This window comes from Schistocerca gregaria, chromosome 2 (assembly GCF_023897955.1).
Source record: "Schistocerca gregaria isolate iqSchGreg1 chromosome 2, iqSchGreg1.2, whole genome shotgun sequence".
In the NCBI taxonomy this organism is placed as follows: domain Eukaryota; kingdom Metazoa; phylum Arthropoda; class Insecta; order Orthoptera; family Acrididae; genus Schistocerca; species Schistocerca gregaria.
This window is the reverse complement of record NC_064921.1, coordinates 576175026-576195743: the sequence shown is the minus strand read 5'-3', so window position 1 is coordinate 576195743 and position 20718 is coordinate 576175026. Positions and strand designations below refer to the sequence as shown.

General features: G+C 44.2%; 1 protein-coding gene across 1 annotated transcript in view; it reads right to left on the bottom strand.

Moving 5' to 3' along the window:
- LOC126336238 (neuropeptide CCHamide-1 receptor-like) overlaps window positions 1–20718 on the bottom strand; it is a 521028-nt gene that overhangs the window by 25742 nt on the left and 474568 nt on the right. The window contains exons 5-6 of the mRNA XM_049999728.1: window positions 13735–14013; window positions 5209–5498 (exon numbers count right to left, since the gene is read on the bottom strand). Of these exons, the coding sequence (XP_049855685.1) occupies window positions 5209–5498; window positions 13735–14013 (569 nt within the window). The remainder of the gene's footprint in view (window positions 1–5208; window positions 5499–13734; window positions 14014–20718) is intronic.

The following is a 20718-nucleotide window of genomic DNA, read 5'->3' as shown; positions in this document are numbered from 1 at the left end:
AAGGATCAACACAAGAACATCTTGTAGGGCCACCTCGATCGAGCTGTTCGCTCTATGGATCCTCAGCCGAGAAACGTAGCGCAAATGGCAAGGTTTTTGGAGTCGGCATGGTTCCACCAATCTAAAGGTACCTTCTATAACCTCACGGACTCTCTTTCTGCACCTTTCGCAGCGACCCATGTTACAAACGATGGTTCACATGAATGGATAGTGTATTAACACGTGACTTTCTGACCGTTGTTTAAATCCTTTGTATTGTATTCCGTCGTCTAGTTTCTATCTTTTAAGTTAGAAAGAGTCGGAAGGAATTTTTGGTATGTAACATGTATACTTTAACAGCGTTACTTATTCTAGGTCCATTTTTCCAATTTATAAAATTATACAATGTCTGTCACTGACACATTTTGTAAAAGTCTTTTCCTGTATGTATGCAAGTGCGCGATTGTGACTAGTTGCAGTCGAAGCTCCTAGGACTAATACTGGTTTTTAAAGACCTTAATAGTAGTTATGAAGGTATTAATACATCTGAAAGACTGATGAAAATATAGCAGCAGCAACGAGACAGTGATGTTTAGACCGTTCAACTATTAAATATGCTAATATTTACCTTTATTCGTACAAAAATAATTTCCCCGTTCACTCTGCTGTGGCTTTCTAATAAAAGGAGAAGAAATAACTGGAGACGGTATGAACATCCAAAATATATCGCTATTTAGTCGTCATTGTCAAGAGAGAAATAGTGGCAACTACTAAGGGTCTAATGCTAGAAGATACCTAGAAAAGCACACCATTATCGGAAGAGTGAGAAATGGTGTACGAGACGACAGTCGTGCAACCACCAGAGAAAGTCAGCGTCAGTGCACAAAAGACCTAATTGCAACTTTTCATGAAACTGTTAGACGTTGACTGATTGCTCGGAAATCAACACGTTCGATATTATCATTTCTTTTGTGTTATCGACGCTGAAAAGACGCTTTTTTCCTGAATCATAATAAATAATTAGTTCGATCTCTGGTGTCACAATGTGTGGACAAATCTTAATTTAATAAAAGCATTTACACTTCAAGAATTTCCCAACAGCGTTAGTAACATACCTCAGAAACGGGGAAACTTTGTCTACTGTCTTAAAGCGAGTGGAAATGACCACAAAATACGATAGGAAAGATTATTTAAACCTTAGAAACGCTATGTTGAAAATATAGATATAAATACTCAAAACATCTAAATAACCAGCTTCTCGTTCACACACATCAGGCTATAGAGAAAATTATGAATTTGTCACTGAAGGCAGTCATCACCCAGAATCTATTGTAAGGACGGTCAGTTATTTATATAGTGGCTTGCATAAAAAGTAAATTTTTGTCAGAAACGTTTCGAAAGCTTTTCCTTCCGTTGATCGATGACATGAACACTTGACCTTTCTGTCTCGAAAGAACCGACAAGGACTTGTTTGAGGATATCGAGGATATTATCTTCCCCATTCCTCAGCGCAGCTTGGCTTATTGGTTCGTTTGATTAGAAGAGAAGTATTATACCTTTCAGTCGACACGGACTAATACTATCTTAGTTTTATATTTTTGCGGCCTCTCAGCGTGGTCTTAATGTGTCTTGGCATTTTAAAAATTTGTAAAAAGAAACAACAAGTACGGAAAAAACTTACCGTTTCGATGAAGTATGCTGAAACAAAAATACCAAGTGAAATCTAAATGCAACGCAGTACGTGATTCTAAAACTGATTCTGAATAACAGTTATAAGCTCTAGGGTCAAATGAAGGAGCAAGGCTAGATACTTCGAGAGTACCATGCAAATTATGTAACAAGACCAGAAACACTGATAAAGACCGGTTAGCAGTTGACAAAGTTTAAAACTCGCAGAACGGCAGTTGCTAAATTTTTTTTACGTGTGATAGAAATAGTGGCGCCTTTATTGACGAAGCTCCAGTTATAATTATTTTCAAAATCTGGCAAAACTCTAACCAAGTTGTTCCCGTTGACGGATCGTAATAATGGACAATCAATGGAATGGAGTCTGCTGTACAGCCGAGAGCTTTAACGCTCCACTACAGGGATCCGTGGAGGCGAAACTGGCGACGTTCGTACCTGCCTTCGGCGTTGACGACGAAGGCTGGTGAGTCAGACTGGACGTTTGCTTTTAGGCCGTTTCGCATGACCAGTTAGAGAAATAGCGTGGTGGCATACTCTTACCTTCTCGGATACCAGCTGCACAAACACTTAGAGAAGGTTCTCAAACTCGAACATGCGATGTACTCTGGATGCAAACGGATAGAGTACACAGATCTCGTTGCGCCAGAAAAGACATCCAACCACCCACAGTGATCAACATTGCCTCAACCAATATCACAAATGCTGTACCTGTAGAACAGTGAATCCTCGCCCTTGTGAATCCATTACCCGAGAGTGCCATCAGAAGTTAGCTGTTAACCCTCCTCCCCCCCCCTCCCCACCTCCTCCCACACCATCAACATTAACGTCTTTCTTGGTCAAGCAGATGGAAGTCGGAAGATGCGTGATCCGGGCTGTAGGCTGGAAGAGGAAGAACAAGCCAATAAGCTTTTGTGAGCTTACGTCGGGACCGCAGATTTGCGTGAGGCTTCGCATCGGTATGTAGAAGGAAAAGGTCGTTAGCAATTTTGTAGCGACGAACAGCCTAAACACCTTTATTCAGTTTCCTGTGGGCAGCATACAATACGGAAAGTTGATCAGTATTACCAGGTTGTCAGCACTGCCTCTTCTCTGTTTCATAAATTCCTATCTTCCATTTATATTTCGCTAATTTTAAGATTTACGTTTCTTAAATATTTAAAGCTGCAATATTATTAATCCATATTAAAAATAATAAGTATCATATTCTGTACATATGAAATCTCGTGTTGTGAAAGTACGATGTATCTTAGTAACAAGGTGGCCGGCCATTTGTAAATGGCAGAAAATAAATAACTACCGACAGAGAAGTCCAGCTGTGCAGCGAGGTATTTGACTCCGATCTGTCGACATCGAATGAGAGTGTCTGCACGTTCCAACATTGCTGCAATCAGACAATTGTGCGGGAGATCTGACAGGTTGCCACAACCTTCGTGCGATGATAAGAGACACTTCGCCCAACGAATCACCTTGCTTTTGTTGAATACCAGATCAATGTAGGCATCCTACAAGCGCCTGTGAACACATGTCATTCTCTGGTTTTCAGCCAAGAGAAACTCAGTGACAAATCTCTGCTTGCAACGCACCTCCATTACAGACGCCATTTTGAGGGCTGTGTATAGCGCCGCCAACTACCGGAATTTCATAAAACTATAGGGGCTGAAGCCTTTCGTGATCGATATTACGGTCTCACGAGATAATGATAACAGTAATGATATTTTAAACATACTTTGATGTCACTGACTGAAACAGAGTCGAGCCCTTTTGTTTTTTACCGCTCATAAAATGGCTTCTCTTTCTTTCTCTCTCTTCTCTGGCGTTATCTGCCTCTGCCCCCCCCCCCCCCCCGCCCCACCCCTCTTAACCAAGGCACAAAGACACACAAACACACTGCAGTCTAATGGTCCTTTGTCGAAATATGATAAAATTCCCGTTTGGGCAGAAAGCTAAAACATTGTAAGAACCGTGTCGGATATGAAAAGTAGCAAGGCAGAACGCGGATGCAGGTGATATGCCCGCGAGACGACATGGCTCATCCGAATAGTGGCGCTGTAACGTATTAAAAGCTACACTACTGGCCATTAAAATTGCTACATCAAGAAGAAATGCAGATGATAAACGGATATTCATTGGACAAATAAATTATGCTAGAAATGGCATGTGATTACATTTTCACGCAATTTGGGTGCATAGATCTTGAGAAATCAGTACCTATAACAACTACCTCTGGCCGTAATAACGGCCTTGATACGCCTGGGTATTTAATCAAACAGAGCTTTGACGACGTGTACAGGTACAGCTGCCCACGCAGCTTCAACAGGATACCACAGATCATCAAGAGTAGTGACTGGCGTGATGTGACGAACCAGTTGCTCGGCTACCATTGACTAGACGTTTCCAATTGGTGAGAGATCTGGAGAATGTGCTGGCCAGGGAGCAGTCGAACATTTTCTGTATCCAGAAAGGCCCGTAGAGGACCTGAAATATGCGGTTGTGCATTATCCTGCTGAAATGTAGGGTTTCGCAGTGATCGAATAAAGGGCAGAGCCAAGGGTCGTAACACATCTGAAATGTAACGTGCACTGTTCAAAGTGCCGTCAATGCGAACAAGAGGTGACCGAGATATGCAACCAATGACACCCCATACCATCACGCCGGATGATACGCCAGTATGGCGATTACGAATACACGTTTCCAATGTGCGGTTACCGTGATGTCGCCAAACACAGATGCGACCATCATGATGCTGTAAGCAGAGCCTGGATTTATCCGAAAAATGACGTTTTGCCATTCGTGCATCCGGGTTCGTCGTTGAATACACCATCGCAGGCGCTCCAGTCGATGCAGCGTCAATGGTAACCGCAGCCATGGTCTCTGGGCTGATTGTCCATGCTGCTACAAAGTCGTCGAACTGTTCGTGCAGATGGTTGTTGTCTTGCAAACGTCCCCATCTGTTGACTCAGGGATCGAGACGTGGCTGCACGATCCGTTACAGCCATGCGGATAAGATGCCTGTCATCTCGACTGCTAGTGATACGAGGCCCTTGGGATTCAGCACGACGTTCCGTATTGCCCTCCTGAACCCACCGATGCCATACTCTGCTAACAGTCACTGGATCTCGACCAACTCGAGCAGCAATGTCGCGATACGATCAACCGCAATCGTGATAGGCTACAATACGACCTTTATCAAAGTCGGAAACATGATGGTACGCATTTCTCCTGCTTACACTAGGCATCACAACAACGTTTCACCAGGCAACGCCGGTCAACTGCCTTTTGTTTATGAGAAATCGGTTGTAAACTTTCTTCATGTCAGCACGTTGTAGGTGTCGCCACCGGCGCCTACCTTGTGTGAATGCTCTGAGCTACTCATTTGCATATCACGGCATCTCATTCCTATCGGTTAAATTTCGCGTCTGTAGCACGTCATATTCGTGGCGTAGCAATTTTAATGGCCAGTAGTGTAAATGAGAAGTTGTGGTGCCACCGGAGCTGAGTGGCCCACCGCTTAGGCCACCTTCCAGCGAGGCCGCCGGTACTGACCATATCATGAAGACGTGCAGCGGGAAGAAGCAGACGGCGAAGACGGCGACGAAAGCGAGCACGACCTTGGCGACCTTGCGCCGCGCCCGCACTTGCCTCGCCTGGCTGCAGTGCTGCGGCATGTCGCGCGTCGAGCGCAGCAGGTGGCGCGCCATCAGCGCGTAGAAGACGGCGATCACCGCCAGCGGCAGCACGTAGTACACCACCATCTTGGCCAGCACCACGACGCGCGCGTACGCCAGGTCGGGGAACGGGTAGCAGATCTCGATGCTCACCTTCGGGTTCACCACCTGCACATAAACACAAGCGTCTTACTTTATTAGCGGCACATTTCGTGTGGCAAGATTTCGGCGTTCTTCCTCCATAGCCAAACTTCACGAGATATTAAAACCGTTACTCCAATCTCAACCAGTGGAAAATGAGCAGTATGCAATATATAGTGCACAATGTACGAAGTACTGTGAAACGGTCCCACATTAATGACCCTTCATTCACTCATCAAACACATAATGCAGGGTGGTCCAACGATCGTGACAGGGCCAAAATATCTCAATAAGCGTCAAACGAAAAAACTACGAAGAACGAATCTTGTCTACGTTTAAGGGGCAAACCAAATGGCGCTACGGTTGGCCCACTAGATGGCGCTGCCACAGGTCAAACGGATATCAACTGAGTTTTTAAAAAATAGAAACCCCCATTTTTTATTACATATTCGTGTAGTACGTAAAGAAATATTAATGTTTTAGTTGAACCACTTTTTTCGCTTTGTGATAGATGGTGCTGTAATAGTCACAAACATATGGCTCACAATTTTAGAACAACAGTTGGTAGATTTTTTAAATTAAAATACAGAATGTAGGTAGGATACCACATTTTATTTCGGTTGTTTCAATGTGATACATGTACCTTTGTGAATTTATCATTTCTGAGAACGCATGTTTTTACAGCGTGGTTACCACTAAATACCACATTAATGCAATAATTGCTCAAAATGATGCACTTCAAAAAAAATGGTTCAAATGCCTCTCAGCACTATGGGACTCAACTGCTGTGGTCATTAGTCCCCTAGAACTTAGAACTACTTAAACCTAACTAACCTAAGGACATCACACACATCCATGCCCGAAGCAGGATTCGAACCGGCGACCGTAGTAGTCGCACGGTTCCGATGCACTTCAACCTCAATGCATTTGGCAATAAGTGTAATGACATTCTTCTCAACAGTGAGTAGTTCGCCTTCCGTAATGTTCGCACATGCATTGACAATGCGCTGACGCATGTGGTCAGACGTTGTCGGTGGATCACTATAGCAAATATCCTTCAACTTTCCCCACAGGAAGAAGTCTAGGGACGTCAGATCCGGTGAACGTTCTTCGACGACCAACTCACCTGTCATGAAATATGCTATTTAATACCGCTTCAACCCCACGCGATCTATGTGCCGGACATCGATCATGTTGCAAGTACATCGCCAGTCTGTCATGCAGTGAAACATCTTGTAGTAACATCGGCAGAACATTACTTAGGAAATCAGCATACATTGCACCATTTACGTAGATTCCCATCGATAAAATGGGTTCCAATTATCCTGTGATGTAGCATTTTCATCACCGACGTTTTTGAGATTCCCGATTCTTGCTCAATTTGTCTGCTACTGATGTGCGGATTTGCCACGACAGCAGCTAAAACACCTACTTGGGCATCATCACTTGTTGCAGGTCGTGGTTGACGTTTCACATCTGGCTGAACACTTCCTGTTTCCTATCCGGCTAACGGTCCGAACACTTCTACGCAGGTATACATAGCACACACCCGTTGGCCATTTTGATCACAATAGCCAAACATCAACACGATGTCGACGTTTTCCGCAATTGGTAAACGGTCCATTCTAACATTGGTAATGTATCACGAAGCAGATACCGTCCGCACTGCCGGAATGTTACTTGATACCACATACTTATACGTTTGTGACTATTACAGCGCGATCTATCACAAAGCGAAAAAACTGGTCCAACTAAAACATTCATATTTCTTTACGTACTACACCAATATGTAATAAAAATGGGGGTTCAGATTTCAAAAAACGCAGATGATATCCGTTTGACATATGACAGCGCCATCTAGCGGGCCAGCCATAGCGCCTACTGGTTTCCCCCTTCAAGCTAGACGAGTTTTGTTCTTTGTAGTTTTTTCGTTTGATGCTTATTTCGTGAGATGTTTGGCCCGGTCACTATCAATGGACCACCCTGTATAATGTGTAAGGGATAACAATCGTAGAGTCCTACATCTATGGGCTGAATATTTTGGACATTAGTTCCTGGCAGTAAGTGTCTCATCTTGTCACACTGTCATCAAAAGGACGATCAGGTAATTGTCAGATATCATCTCTACTACTACTGGTGTTGCCCGCAGTGCCCATTTTAGAAGACATGATTCAGTGTCAACTCAGATTTGGTCAAAGGTTAGTCATGTATTTATCAGCAGAAAAGACGAACATCTTGGAGAGCCTGTTGCGTAATGTGAGTATTACATAACCTGGCATGTCCTACTGGAAGTGGTTACCTCTCTAATGACACAGGACTGGCAAAACAGACTATTTGTCGTTATAAAAATATCTTGATCTATTCAGTGTTGCATTAACAAATGCCAAAAGCGCCTAAGCACTGTGGGATGTGGCTTACGATACCATGATAGTCGTATATGCAACTGCACTGTAGAGGGTAGTCAGAAACAGCCTGAAAATCTTGTAAGGGTGTTACAAGGTACGTTGTCTAGAGTGTGAGAAATAATTGTTAAGGAAAAAAAAATACGTAGCGTTGTTTCCTATTTATCTAGCTTGAAGTTGGCCATTCAGCTCCTTGCGTGCGTGAATTAAAGCAACCTGCCAGAGACAGTCTCCCCAAACGGGTTCTTCGTTTGATTCCCCCGAACTGAACAAATGTAGCTTTTACTCCCATAACTTAACTTCATCACTTCGAAAAACGGCACATTTAAACAAGTAATGAACATACGATTAAGTGGTAACTCAGGGATCCACACAAATCTATGCATTACCGTATTTTAGAGATCAGATGGCTGTGCGTTACTGCATGTTAGCACGTGCAAGCTCCCCAACTCCGCGCACAGGGACTTCATTGGCTGAAGTGAATGCTAATTAAATTGGAAGCGGTGCAACGTATCGAACTATTTTCTGAACAGTTATTTCTCAACACGACCTATCCTGCAACACCCTTACAAGCATTGCAGACTGCTTCTGATCATCCTATATGTTCTTGCTCCACGTCCCAGTTCCCATTAGAAAGAGCGCCTAATCTGCTGAAACGTGCATATCGCATCCACAAAGTCATTCTATGCTCAACATAATGTAGAAGTACGACGTTCGAAACGAAGAGATAGAAGGAAATTTCACCGGCAGACCATCTATGTCCCATGCAGAGGCTTCATCAGAGAAAAGAGTACTCGAACCAACTAAATGTAAAGCGATAATTATTCTCATTTTTTGATTCAGTTTTCTCGTAATTTCATTACGCTGATGTAAATAGAACTGCTATGAAAATGTTGATGTGTCTGAATATAAATAAAAATACCCTAGTTAATGAACAACAGAATCCCTTCATACTTGTATTACCCTTCCTTGGGTCATAAGCCTGACGAGGCCTACCACTGTTCAGTTATACCAACCGCCTGATTCCAGAGCAGCGCTGTACGAACTTCACCTCAGAGCTGCACTTCCACCAAACAGTCTCACTTGCGTGTTGCACATGCATCAGTATCTTTCTTTCCCTATTGTTTGCGTCCTCAAGTGCTGTCTCTAAATCCCTGATATTCTAACACATGTCCAAGAATCCTGGTCCTTCTTTTATTTAGTGTTACACACGTACTTCTTCGTTCAACAATTTGTAAATATCCTCCTCATTCCTCAACTTACTCGTCCGCTTACGTTTCTGCATCCTTCCATACTACCATCTCTCAAAGACTTCCATTCACTGTTCTAGTTTTCCGATAGTAAGTGATTCACATCCAAAGAGTGTCGTGACCGAGACAAACAATCTCAGAAATTTATTCCTCAAATTAAGCCTATGTATCATACCAGTATACTTCTTCTATGATGGAATCTCCTGTTTCCCTTAGTTGGTCCCTTTACATCTGTCTTCATTCATCCGTCACACCTCTTTTCCTTTCAAGAGAGAAGAATTCCGTAAGTTCGACTCTTATGACATTGCCTACACTGTGACCGTCTTTTACGGAGGCCTCATTTGAAATTGAACAGGATCTCCATAACAGAAAGCTGCAGTGCTGATATCACCATCTGCTACAATATCCAATCACATTAACGTGACCACCTGTCAAAAGCATGAATGACCAAAGTTTCCAGGGCGGACCACTGCGAAACATGCTGTAGGAGAGCCAATGAGGCACTAAAGGTACCACCGGCAGGGATTTGGTGTCATGACGACTCCAGTGCAGTGGGCAGCTGCACTAGGTTTCTCGGCTGAGGAACCATGTGGTCACACAAAGTTTCGATTAGGCTTAAATCCGAGGTGTTTGGTGGCCAGGGAAATACAGGAAACTCATCCTGGTGCTCTTAGAAACACGCAAGTGCACTGCAAACTGTGTGACGCGGTTAATTGCCCTGCTGGTAGATCCCATAGCGCCGAGGAAGAACAAACTACATATAGTGGTGGAAATGGTCCTTAAGGGTTGATGCATAGCTGTGTTGATCCATCGTGTCTTCCAGAATGACGACGTCATCCAGGGAATGCCACGAAAACATCCCCACACCATAACGCTCCCTTCTGCGGCCTGGACCCTTACAGGTTGTGTGCTTTCAGACGCTTCACGCACTATACTGCGAACGGTCACTTGTTCAATAGATCATAAACAGCGATTCATCTGAAAAGCCCACCTCTCGTCACTCACTGAGCGCCCAGTTGCGGCATTGTCGTGTATATTTCAAGCTTCATCACCGGTGTACGAACCAGGCGCCTGCTTCTGTGGCCCGTAAGCAGCACCATTCGCTGAAGGGTCCCTGACGAGATAGTTTTGATAGCCTTTTGGTTGATTTGGGCGGTCAGTTACTCGAATGTTACACTTCTACTCGCCAGTACACATCTTTGCCGTCGTTCACCCCTTTCATGTGTAAACCGTGATGCACCACCCTTGCCTCGGAGCCGCTTTTGGATAGTGTCATTGTTCCGTGCTCGGTATGCTCTAACCATGGCAGCTTGCCGTCAGATTGTCAGCTTAGCCGTTTCGGTAATGCTTCCACTATTCGCCAGAAAGTAAATGATCATGCCCATTTGGACTATTGATATGTCACATTGTTTCCACATTCCGACAATGAATGTATGTCTTTATGCATCGACCCGACTCTCTTCGCGAATCCTCCAATGCTAGTGCTACCACCTGCTATCTGTGAGTGGTTACTGGATGTTGACGTTGAACATAAGTTGTGGTAACATTAATGCTACAGAACTGTGTATTTGGCAGCCACCACACGACGAAGTCGACCAGTTGCCTCAGGGAAATATCGTAGAATATACAGAACGTAATTAGGCAGTCGACCCGAGAGCTATGGTGATTGACAATTATTACATTAGTTCTGGCCCCCCTAGGTTGTTGGACTAATTATTGGAAAACGGCGACTGTTGACGCCGATACAGTGATATACGAAGCCATTCTGCCGAAGGTATGGTAACAATAATGTTTTCAAGCCTGTGCTGTAGGTGTTGCTTTTTTTTCTATCGTTTCGGCCTGCTATGGACCAAGAAGATTTTTATGTCCTCCCTGATTCTGTTTTCCCCTTTTGCCAGTAGATTTTCATTTTGGCTGACTGTGCTTCTTCTCTCTGTTTTGACCATTTTCGGGGAGGACGTGGAACTAGCGTAGTAAGCGAAATAAGGTTTTTAGTAATTTTGACTTCTTCTCTGAAAACGTCTCGACCCTGAATGTCATCAAATGAAATTGCAGCTTCCTGTAAATCGTTTTTAACTTGGCTTGCCCATTTTGAATAGGTTTTTGTTTTTGACATTTTGACATTGATGAATGTATGCGATGAGTAAGTCTTTGGGGGTTCATTCTTTTCAGATGACCAAAAAAGAGCTATCTCCGCTTCCTCATGCTGGTAGCAATGTCAGCTATGTTCATATAGTGCACAGTTGTGCCTTTGGCGGAAATTTCCGTTTTCTTTGGTAGGTCTAAGGATTTCCTCAAAAGTTTCCGGTATTTTATTTCAAGTTTTCGTAGTGGTCCTTTCTTCCTCATGTTTAAACATTCTAATGCATACAAAGCTGACGGTCTAATTACAGTGTTATAACGACAAAGTTTTAGGTTTAAAGACAGGCTTTTGCTTTTGTATAAGTCTTTGCAGAGATGAAAAGCACCTTCTAGTTTAGAACACCTACTATGTACAGTTGCATTTTCTGAACCGTCAGTTGTAATCATTTCTCCAAGATATTTAAATTTCTTCGCCTCCTTGATTTTCTCTTGTTGTATTCCAATGTGAGGAGATACGTGTGTGATGTTTGTGATGAATTTAGTTTTGTTAAATGCTGTTTTTAGACCAATCTTAGCAGCAATTGGTTGTAGGCTGGACACTTGAGCTTTAAATTCGTCAGTTTTATTTGCAATGAGTGCCAGATCATCAGCAAAAGCCAAAGAGTTTCCACTGAGGCCACTTCTTTTGAGTCCAATTTGAATCCCATAACCTGGCGGTACGGTTGTTTTCCACTCTCTATCTTTTTCAGAACATAGCTGAAAAGCAATGGAAGGAGCAGATCACCTTGTTTCTCCCCTGTACATATTTCAAATGGTTGTGATAGTTTGCCTCTGAACTTGACCTTTAACAATGTGTTATTTAAAGTGGCACTTATCAGATTGTTTTCCTATCCAGACCAAATTCAGCAAGGGAGCTCTTTACTGTTTATCGATCAATTGAGTCATACGTTTTTTAAAGTCGATGAAGGTCACAACAAACAGTTTTGATCTTGATTTGGCGTATGATAGATTTCAGGTTGTGGATCTGCTCTGCACAGGATGTTGATGTCCTGAAAGCAGCATGATATTCGTCCAATTGTTGCGTTGTGTAGGCATGAGTATGTCTGATCTTTCAACCCTTTACCTATTCGTGCCGAGCAGAGTTCGCTGCTGCACAATCTCACGGAAAATTGTGCGTCTGCATGAATATTGTAGTAACCAAAACCAACAGCTGGAACGCCTTGGGCCGCGGATCGGATCCGCCAGGCGGGGAAGCCGCCGGCGGTGGAGCACGCACCACCTGGTAAAGGACGACTCGGACGACAGACCAACGACAACTGACAACAACCGACCACGACCGACTATAAGCCACACAACAAGGAAGAGATAAACAACTGAGGCTTGTGGAAACTACAACACCAAACGTAAATCCACTCGGAACCAGAGCCAGGCATATGTCAACAACGAGCAACGACCAGAACGCAGTACCGCCGAGATAGAGACGAAATCCAGAGTGAGTACCAGACTGGCTCGACGAAGATTTTTTTTCTTTATTGTACTTCAATGCCCCATCAGGGCCGGGCTGGCAACAGCATATGCGCTGCTCTTCAGCCGAAAGACATAGAACAAACAATAGAAGACATTTAAAAATACCAAAGGAGAGAATATGGTGAACATAGATATAAAAAAAAGGAGGAACATCATGGAAGGCAATAGACAAAAAACGGGGTGACTGTAAAATGGAGATAAAAACTGTTTAAAAGTAGCACACTCAAAAAGCCACACACTGCGACGATTAAAAGAACACAAGGCATAGAATGACTGGAGAATGAAAGTATCGACGGATGGCGTAGCACATAACATAACAAAGACGGCGAACCTCAAGGCAGTACACAATTAAAATCACACCTCTTGACGCACAGGAGAAACAGCACTAAACACAACACTGATGTGGCACACTGAAGATGATCTGCCAGGCGCTAGGAGATGAGGGAGACCTGAAGAAGGGAGGGAGGGGAAGAGATGGAGGAGATGAGTGGGGGGGGCCGCGCTGAAGAGGGCCACGTAGGGAGGGATGTGGGAAGCAAAGAGGCAAGTATGGGGTGCAGGGTTTCATGGGGGCGGGGGGGAGGAGGAAAATCCGCTCAGGGAAGAGGAAATATTGGAGCCTGGGGAGGGAGGAGGGGGGTTGGGGAACAAGGCCAGGCAGGCTATAGTTGGAAGGAAGGGTAGATGTCACGGCGAAGTTCCGTCATCTGGGCTGGAATAGGGCAGAGCGGGTCCCTATATACGAAGCCGGAGGGAGCGGCTATTGGCCGCTGTCTGCACGTGGCTTAGCGATGGCGCGGAATAGCCGCCGCGGAGGCGGAGCCCTCTATTGGCTGACCACGTCCATTTGTTCTGCTGCGTGTTCGACTTCCGCGGCGGAAGGTACTAGAAATATCTGTCTTTGAAGTTTAGAGTTCATTGTTGCCAGTTTCGTAGTGTTGTCGTGAGGAGCTGGTCTGTAGGGATTATTGCCGCTCCCGCGCCGGCACCGCCGCGACTTACCATGTAGTTGATGTGCGTGTTGACGGCGGCGGGCGTGGCGCAGGCGACGGCGAGCAGCCAGATGACGGCGGTGACGACCAGCGTGGAGCGCAGCCCCTCCGCCCCCGCGCCGCCCGCCCCCCTGCCGGCGGCGCCGCCCAGCCGGTGCAGCGGGTCCACGATGGCGAAGAAGCGGTCCGCGCTCAGCGCCGTCAGCGTGAACACCGACACGCCCACCGACACGTCCTTCGTGAACTCCTGCACCTTGCACACCACCGGCCCGTACGGCCACGACTCGAACTGCAACACAGTCGCACTGGGCACTTAGCTGCGACCAGTGTATCGTACCGACATTCAAATCTCCATCCACACAACTTAACACAACGTCAATTGCCAAGTGAATGCAAGAGGGTTCGATAAACGGAAAGACAGATTAAAGGTAACGTCGATAAACGGGCGGTATTAATTAACTTATAATTTGAAAAACTATAAACTCTGACGGAATAGGCCTCAGAGGGCCCATCAGTACCGACTGCCAACCGTCTCCTCCTTGAGAATAGGCGTCGCTGGACGCATTTATGGAGGGGCCAGCGGTCAGCACAAAACTCTCCTGGCCGTTGCCACTTTTCGGGACTGGAGCCGCTGCTTCTCCGTCTTGCAGCTTCTCATTGACCTGACAGGGCCTGAGTGCACCCCGCACGCTACTGGCTAGGAACTAAACATCTATGGTCCATAGAACGCTAACACGACAGTACTGGCGAGCCCCTGCAACACAGCTATTACTGGCAACCCCAGATGTTCGACCAGCCGAAAAACAGACAACCGCAGGGAAACCGTACTGTACACAGCACGCAAACCAACCACACACACCCCCTACACAGTCTGTGAGCCGATCTATGAACGATCGCCCACTAATGTACAACGACCTTGAACTGTTGTAGCGACGCATCAACTGCAGCAAGCACAGCAACCAGCTCCATCAATAACAAAGGTAACGATGCACGATACCTCGAACTAACATAACCATACCTTCCATGCACTGTCGCAGATAGCAAGCCGCTACTGCCCTTATTACCCGTTGTACTGTCGCAGAGGTTTTTTTCCCTTGGCGCTTGCTTTGTCACTTTTTTCCTCTGTCCTTACAACCGCTACCCTTAGATCACTTTCGTCCACTTTCTATCTCCTGATCGACCATGTTAATGAGTAATCTTACCCAGACGCATCCTGTGACTCCTCATTCAAAAACTAACATGATATACGGAGGTGACAGTAGAACTTTTGGTTTGGTACTGCGTTGGTGTGAGCGCGGAGGGGCCCCAACCTTTAAAAAAGAGTGCATCCCGCTTGCCAACAGCGCTCGGCACATCCGGATGGTCACCTATCGAAGTGCTATCCAAGCCCGCTAACACTTAATTTCGATATTGCAGTGCGTGTGTTATTCTGATTACGTTGCAAAGTTTCTTTGGACATGCATGCATGTCGAAAGGAGGAGGCGCTGCCGCGATCACAGCCGTTACAAAACACGTCAAATGAATTCGCATTTGAGAATAAGGACTACCATCACCTATAGAACGGAATGAAGACAGTGAAAATTTCTGCCGGACTGGGTCTCGAACCCGGATTTCCCGCTTATTGGGAGCGGTCGCCTTACCAGTTCGATATCGGTGCACGACTCACAGCCAGATCCATGGCTGATGTTGGGAGCTGTGGCCGAGCGGTACTAGGCGCTACAGTCCGGAACCACGTTGTTGCTACGATCGCAGGTTCGAATCCTTCCTCGGGCATCGGTGTGTGTCATGTCCTTAGGTTAGTTAGGTTTAAGTAGTTCTAAGACTGGGGGACTGATGACCTCAGATGTTAAGTCCCATAGCGCTTAGAGCCATTTGAACCCATGGTTGATGACATATGGGAATTAATGTCTTGGCGTGAGTTGGGCACGGATATCCAAATGGTATGGCGACCGCTCGTAATAAGCGGGAAATCCGGGTTCGAGACCCAGTCCGGCAGAAATTTTCATGGTCGTCATTCCATTCTGTAGCCGATGGTAGTTCTTATTCGCAACTGCGAACTCGTTTGATGTGATACTTCGTTTCGGTGATCTGAAAACAACCGATGTTACCTATGCGGCAAGTTCCAAATATCAACTGGGAAAAAAAAATTGTCACAAACTTAATTTTTTTTCTTGCAGCTTCATATGTGCAGTCTGTTTATATCGGGAATTACTAGCGGATAAGACACAAACTGCAAAGTCTAAATTAAAATTTCGATAAGTGGAAGGAGGAATGATAACATGTGAAACAATAAATGCATGCATGTCTACGAAGGGCAGTCATACGCTGTTAACGATGACCTCGAAGACATAAAGCAATGTGTTTACTTTTTGTTTACAGATGATTGTTTCACTTCCAATTGCGCTGCAGCACTGCGAAATACCTCTATATGAGCATACACAAAATATCGCAGCCCACTGCTGACATGTAGTATCGTCTGCTATTTCGCTTTCGACAGAGGCAGTGGAAATGTCGCGGCTGTGTCAGCTCAGTCCAGAAAGCTAAAGATGTCGGTAAAGGAGTATTCTAAGGTGTTAACCGGACGTCCAGAGAAGTTGTAACCTTCCTGTGAAGATGTTCTCCTCAGACAGTGCTCGAAATAAATCAACTTGATAAGAGCATTATAGCTCGGAATATTTTTAATAAGTGAAACATTTAAGGCTGTGAATGTTCATATTTTATAAAGCCATTACTATGTGAAACACTATATATGGGATGATGTATGCAGTAGTTACATACAAACAGACAGATATGTGCCAGAGAGGAAGATATGGAACTTATAAAGACCATGAGAGAATAATAAGGTGAGCGATACGACTAGTTTGAGTGAATGTATCCTAATTTTATATTAAGCAGTTATGGGCTGATTTATTTGAGGACGATACTGTTACCAAAAGACCAAATTTTTGAAAGCAGACATTCCGTGCCGTTGAATGGAATGTTAGACAAGAAGTTTGTTAGCAGCTGATAACGTTCAGCACTGATGCTCACAACGTTTCAAAAAGAACTGTCACAGACTGATTGTGAGTACAACGAACAGATATTCTTACATATGGCGTAGCTTTTTGTTGATTAATGGTAATGTTAAATTGAGAGAAGAGGGTGCAACTAACAGCAGACTATGGGGCACGTTAGAACAAATGGTGCCTGTCGTCTGGGCTGCGAAATGTGTGTGGATTTCTAAGGGACCAAACTGCTGAGGTCTTCGGTCCCTAGACTTACACAATGCTTAAACTAACTTGTGCTAAGAACAACATACACACCCATGTCCGACTCGAACCTCAGACGGGAGTGGCCGCGCAATTTGTGACTCGGTGCCCTAAACCGCGGGGCCACTCCGTGCGGCGTGTGGGCTCCTGGGTCATACCTGAGTTATTCCAGTGACTGGCAGGGAAAGGTTGAGAAGCCACCTTTGCACATGTAGTTTCAGCAAAGCTCATGAATTTCAGCATTGTCCTCAGAACTGATTGTGTTCCTTTGCTTCTGAATAGAGTGGAAGAGTGAAAGAGAGACTTCTGTGACAGGCTAGGCTTCCACTTCCTGGACTTGCGCCATAGGGCTGAGAACTGTAGGGTCTTCCTAAATGTGTCAGATCAACACAAGATATCAGAGACTGCTACTAAGGGAACTGATGGTGTGTGGGGTGCACACAAGGGTTTCTAGAAGAGGCAACTCTCCACCCACACCAGTTAACGATCGCTGTAGGTAATCATGAATAACAGTAAGTAAGATTGAAAGAAATGTCTACCACACGTGAGAGTATTAAAATACTAATGGTACACTGCCGAAGCATTCGCAACAAAGTGCCAGAGTTTGCAGTGCTCGTGAAAAACCATTGAAGCACACATAATACTAGTTACAGAAGGTGGATGAAACCAGAAATTAATAGCAGTGAGATTTTTGGGAAGAATTTAAGTATAAATCGAAAATATCGTAACAATAACCAAAACGGCCTTGCTGTGCTGGTACTGCGAACGGCTAAAAGCAAGGGGAAACTACGGCCGTAATTTTCCCGAGGGCATGCAGCTTTACTGTATGATTAAATGATGATGGCGTCCTCTTGAGTAAAATATTCCGGAGGTAAAATAGTCCCCCATTCGGATCTCCGGGCGGGGACTACTCAAGGTGATGTCGTTATCAGGAGAAAGAAAACTTGCGTTCTATGGATCGGAGCGTGGAATGTCAGATCACATAATCGGAAAATGGATAGGTTAAAGTTAGATATAGTGGGAATTAGTGAAGTTCGGTGGCAGGAGGAACAAGAATTCTGATCAGGTGACTACAGTTATAAACACCAAATTAAATAGGGGTAAACCAGAAGTACGTTTAATAATGAATAGGAAAATAGGAATGCGGGTAAGCTACTACAGACAGCATAGTGAACGCATTATTGTGGCCAAGATAAATACGAAGCCCACACCTACTACAGTAGTACAAGTTTATATGCCATCTAGCTCTGCAGATGATGAAGAAATTGAAGAAATAAAAGAAATTATTCAGATAGTGAAGGGTGACGAAAATTTAATTATCATGGGTGACTGGAATTCGGTAGTAGGAAAAGGGAGAGAAGGAAACGTAGTAGGTGAATATGGATTGGGGAAGCCGCCTGGTAGAATGTTGCATAGAGCATAACTTAATCATAGCTAACATTTGGTTTAAAAATCATGAAAGAAGGTTGTATACATGGAAGAACCGTGGAGATACAAAAAGGTATCAGATACATTATATAACTGTAAGACAGAGATTTAGGAAACAGGTATTAAATTGTAAGACATTTCCAGGGGCAGATGTGGACTCTAACCACAATCTATTGGTTATGACCTGTAGATTAAAACTGAAGAAACTGCAAAAAGTTGGGAATTTAAGGAGATGGGACCTGGATAAACAGAAAGAACCAGAGGTACAGAGTTTCAGGGAGAGCATAAGGGAACGATTGACAGGAATGAGGGAAAGAAATACAGTAAAGAAGAATGGGTAGCTTTGAGGGATGAAGTAGTGAAGGCAGCATAGGATCAAGTAGGTAAAAAGAAGAGGGCTAGTAGAAATCCTTGGGTAACAGAAGAAATATTGAATTTAATTGATGAAAGGAGAAAATATAGAAATGCAGTAAATGAAGCAGGCAAAAGGAATACAAACGTCTCAAAAATGAGATCAACAGGAAATGCAAAATGGCTAAGCAGGGATGGCTAGAAGAAAAATGTAAGGATATAGAGCCTTATCTCACTAGGGGTAAGATAGATACTGCATGCAGGAAAATTAATGAGACCTTTGGAGAGAAGAGAACCACTTGTATGAATATCAAGACCTCAGATGGAAACCCAGTTCTAAGCAAAGAAGGGAAGGCAGAAAGGCGGAAGGAGTATATAGTAGGTTTATACAAGGGCGATGTACTTGAGGACAATATTATGGAATTGGAAGAGGATGTAGATGAAAATGAAATTGAAGATACGATACTATGTGAAGAGTTTGAGAGAGCACTGAAAGACCTGAATCGAAACAAGGCCCCCGGAATAGACAACATTCCTTTGGAACTACTGACGGCCTTGGGAGAGCCAGTCCTGACAAAACTCTACCATCTGGTGAGCAAGATGTATGAAACAGGCGAAATAACATCAGACTTCAAGAAGAATATAATAATTCCAATCCCAAAGAAAGCATGTTTTGACAGATGTGAAAATTACCGAACAATGAGATTAATAAGCCACAGCTGCAAAACACTAACATGAATTCTTTACAGACGAATGGAAAAACTAGTAGAAGCCGACCTCGGGGAAGATCAGTTTGGATTCCGTAGAAATACTGGAACGCGTGAGGCAATACTGACCTTACGACTTATCTTAGAAGAAAGCATAAGGAAAGGCAAACCTACGTTTATAGCGTTTGTAGACTTAGAGAATGCTTTTGACAATGTTGACTGGAATACTCTCTTTCAAATTCTAAAGGTGGCAGGGGTAAAATACAGGGAGCGAAAGGCTATTTGCAATTTGTACAGAAACCAGATGGCAGTTGTAAGAGTCGAGGGAAATGAAATGAAGGAGTGGTTGGGAAGGGAGTAAGACAGGGTTGTAGCCTCTCCCCAATTTTATTCAATCTGTATATTGAGCAAGCAGTAAAGGAAACAAAAGAAAAATTCGGAGTAGGTATTAAAATCTATGGAGAAGAAATAAAAACTTTGAGGTTCGCCGACGACATTGTAATTCTGTCAGAGACTACAAAGGTCTTGGAAGAGCAGTTGAACGGAATGGACAGTGTCTTGAAAGGAGAGTATAAGATGAACATCAACAAAAGCAAAACGAGAATAATGGAATGTAGTCGGATTGAGTCGGGTGATGCTGAGGGAATTAGATTAGGAAATGAGACACTTAATGTAGTAAAGGAGTTTTGCTATTTGGGGAGCAGAATAACTGATGATGGTCGAAGTAGGGAGGATATAAAATGTAGACTGGCAATGGCAAGGAACGCGTTTCTGAAGAAGAGAAATTCGTTAACATCGAGTATACATTTAAGTGTTGGAAAGTCATTTCTGTAAGTATTTGTATGGAGGGTAGCCATGTGTGGAAGTGAAACATGGACGATAAATAGTTTGGACAAGAAGAGAATAGAAGCTTTCAAAATGTGGTACTACAGAAGAATGCTGACAATCAGATGGGTAGATCACATAACTAATGAGGAGGTATTGAATAGGATTGGGGAGAAGAGAACTTTGGGGCACAACTTGACCAGAAGGAGGGATCGGTTGGTACGACATGTTCTGGGGCATCTAGGGATCACAAATTTAGTATTGGAAGGCAGCGTGGAGGGTCGAAATCGTAGAGGGACACAAAGAGATGAATACACTAAACAGATTCAGAAGGATGTAGCTTGCAGCAGGTACTGGGAGATGAAGAAGCTTGCACAGGATAGAGTAGCATGGAGAGCTGCATCAAATCAGTCTCAGGACTGAAGACCTTAACAA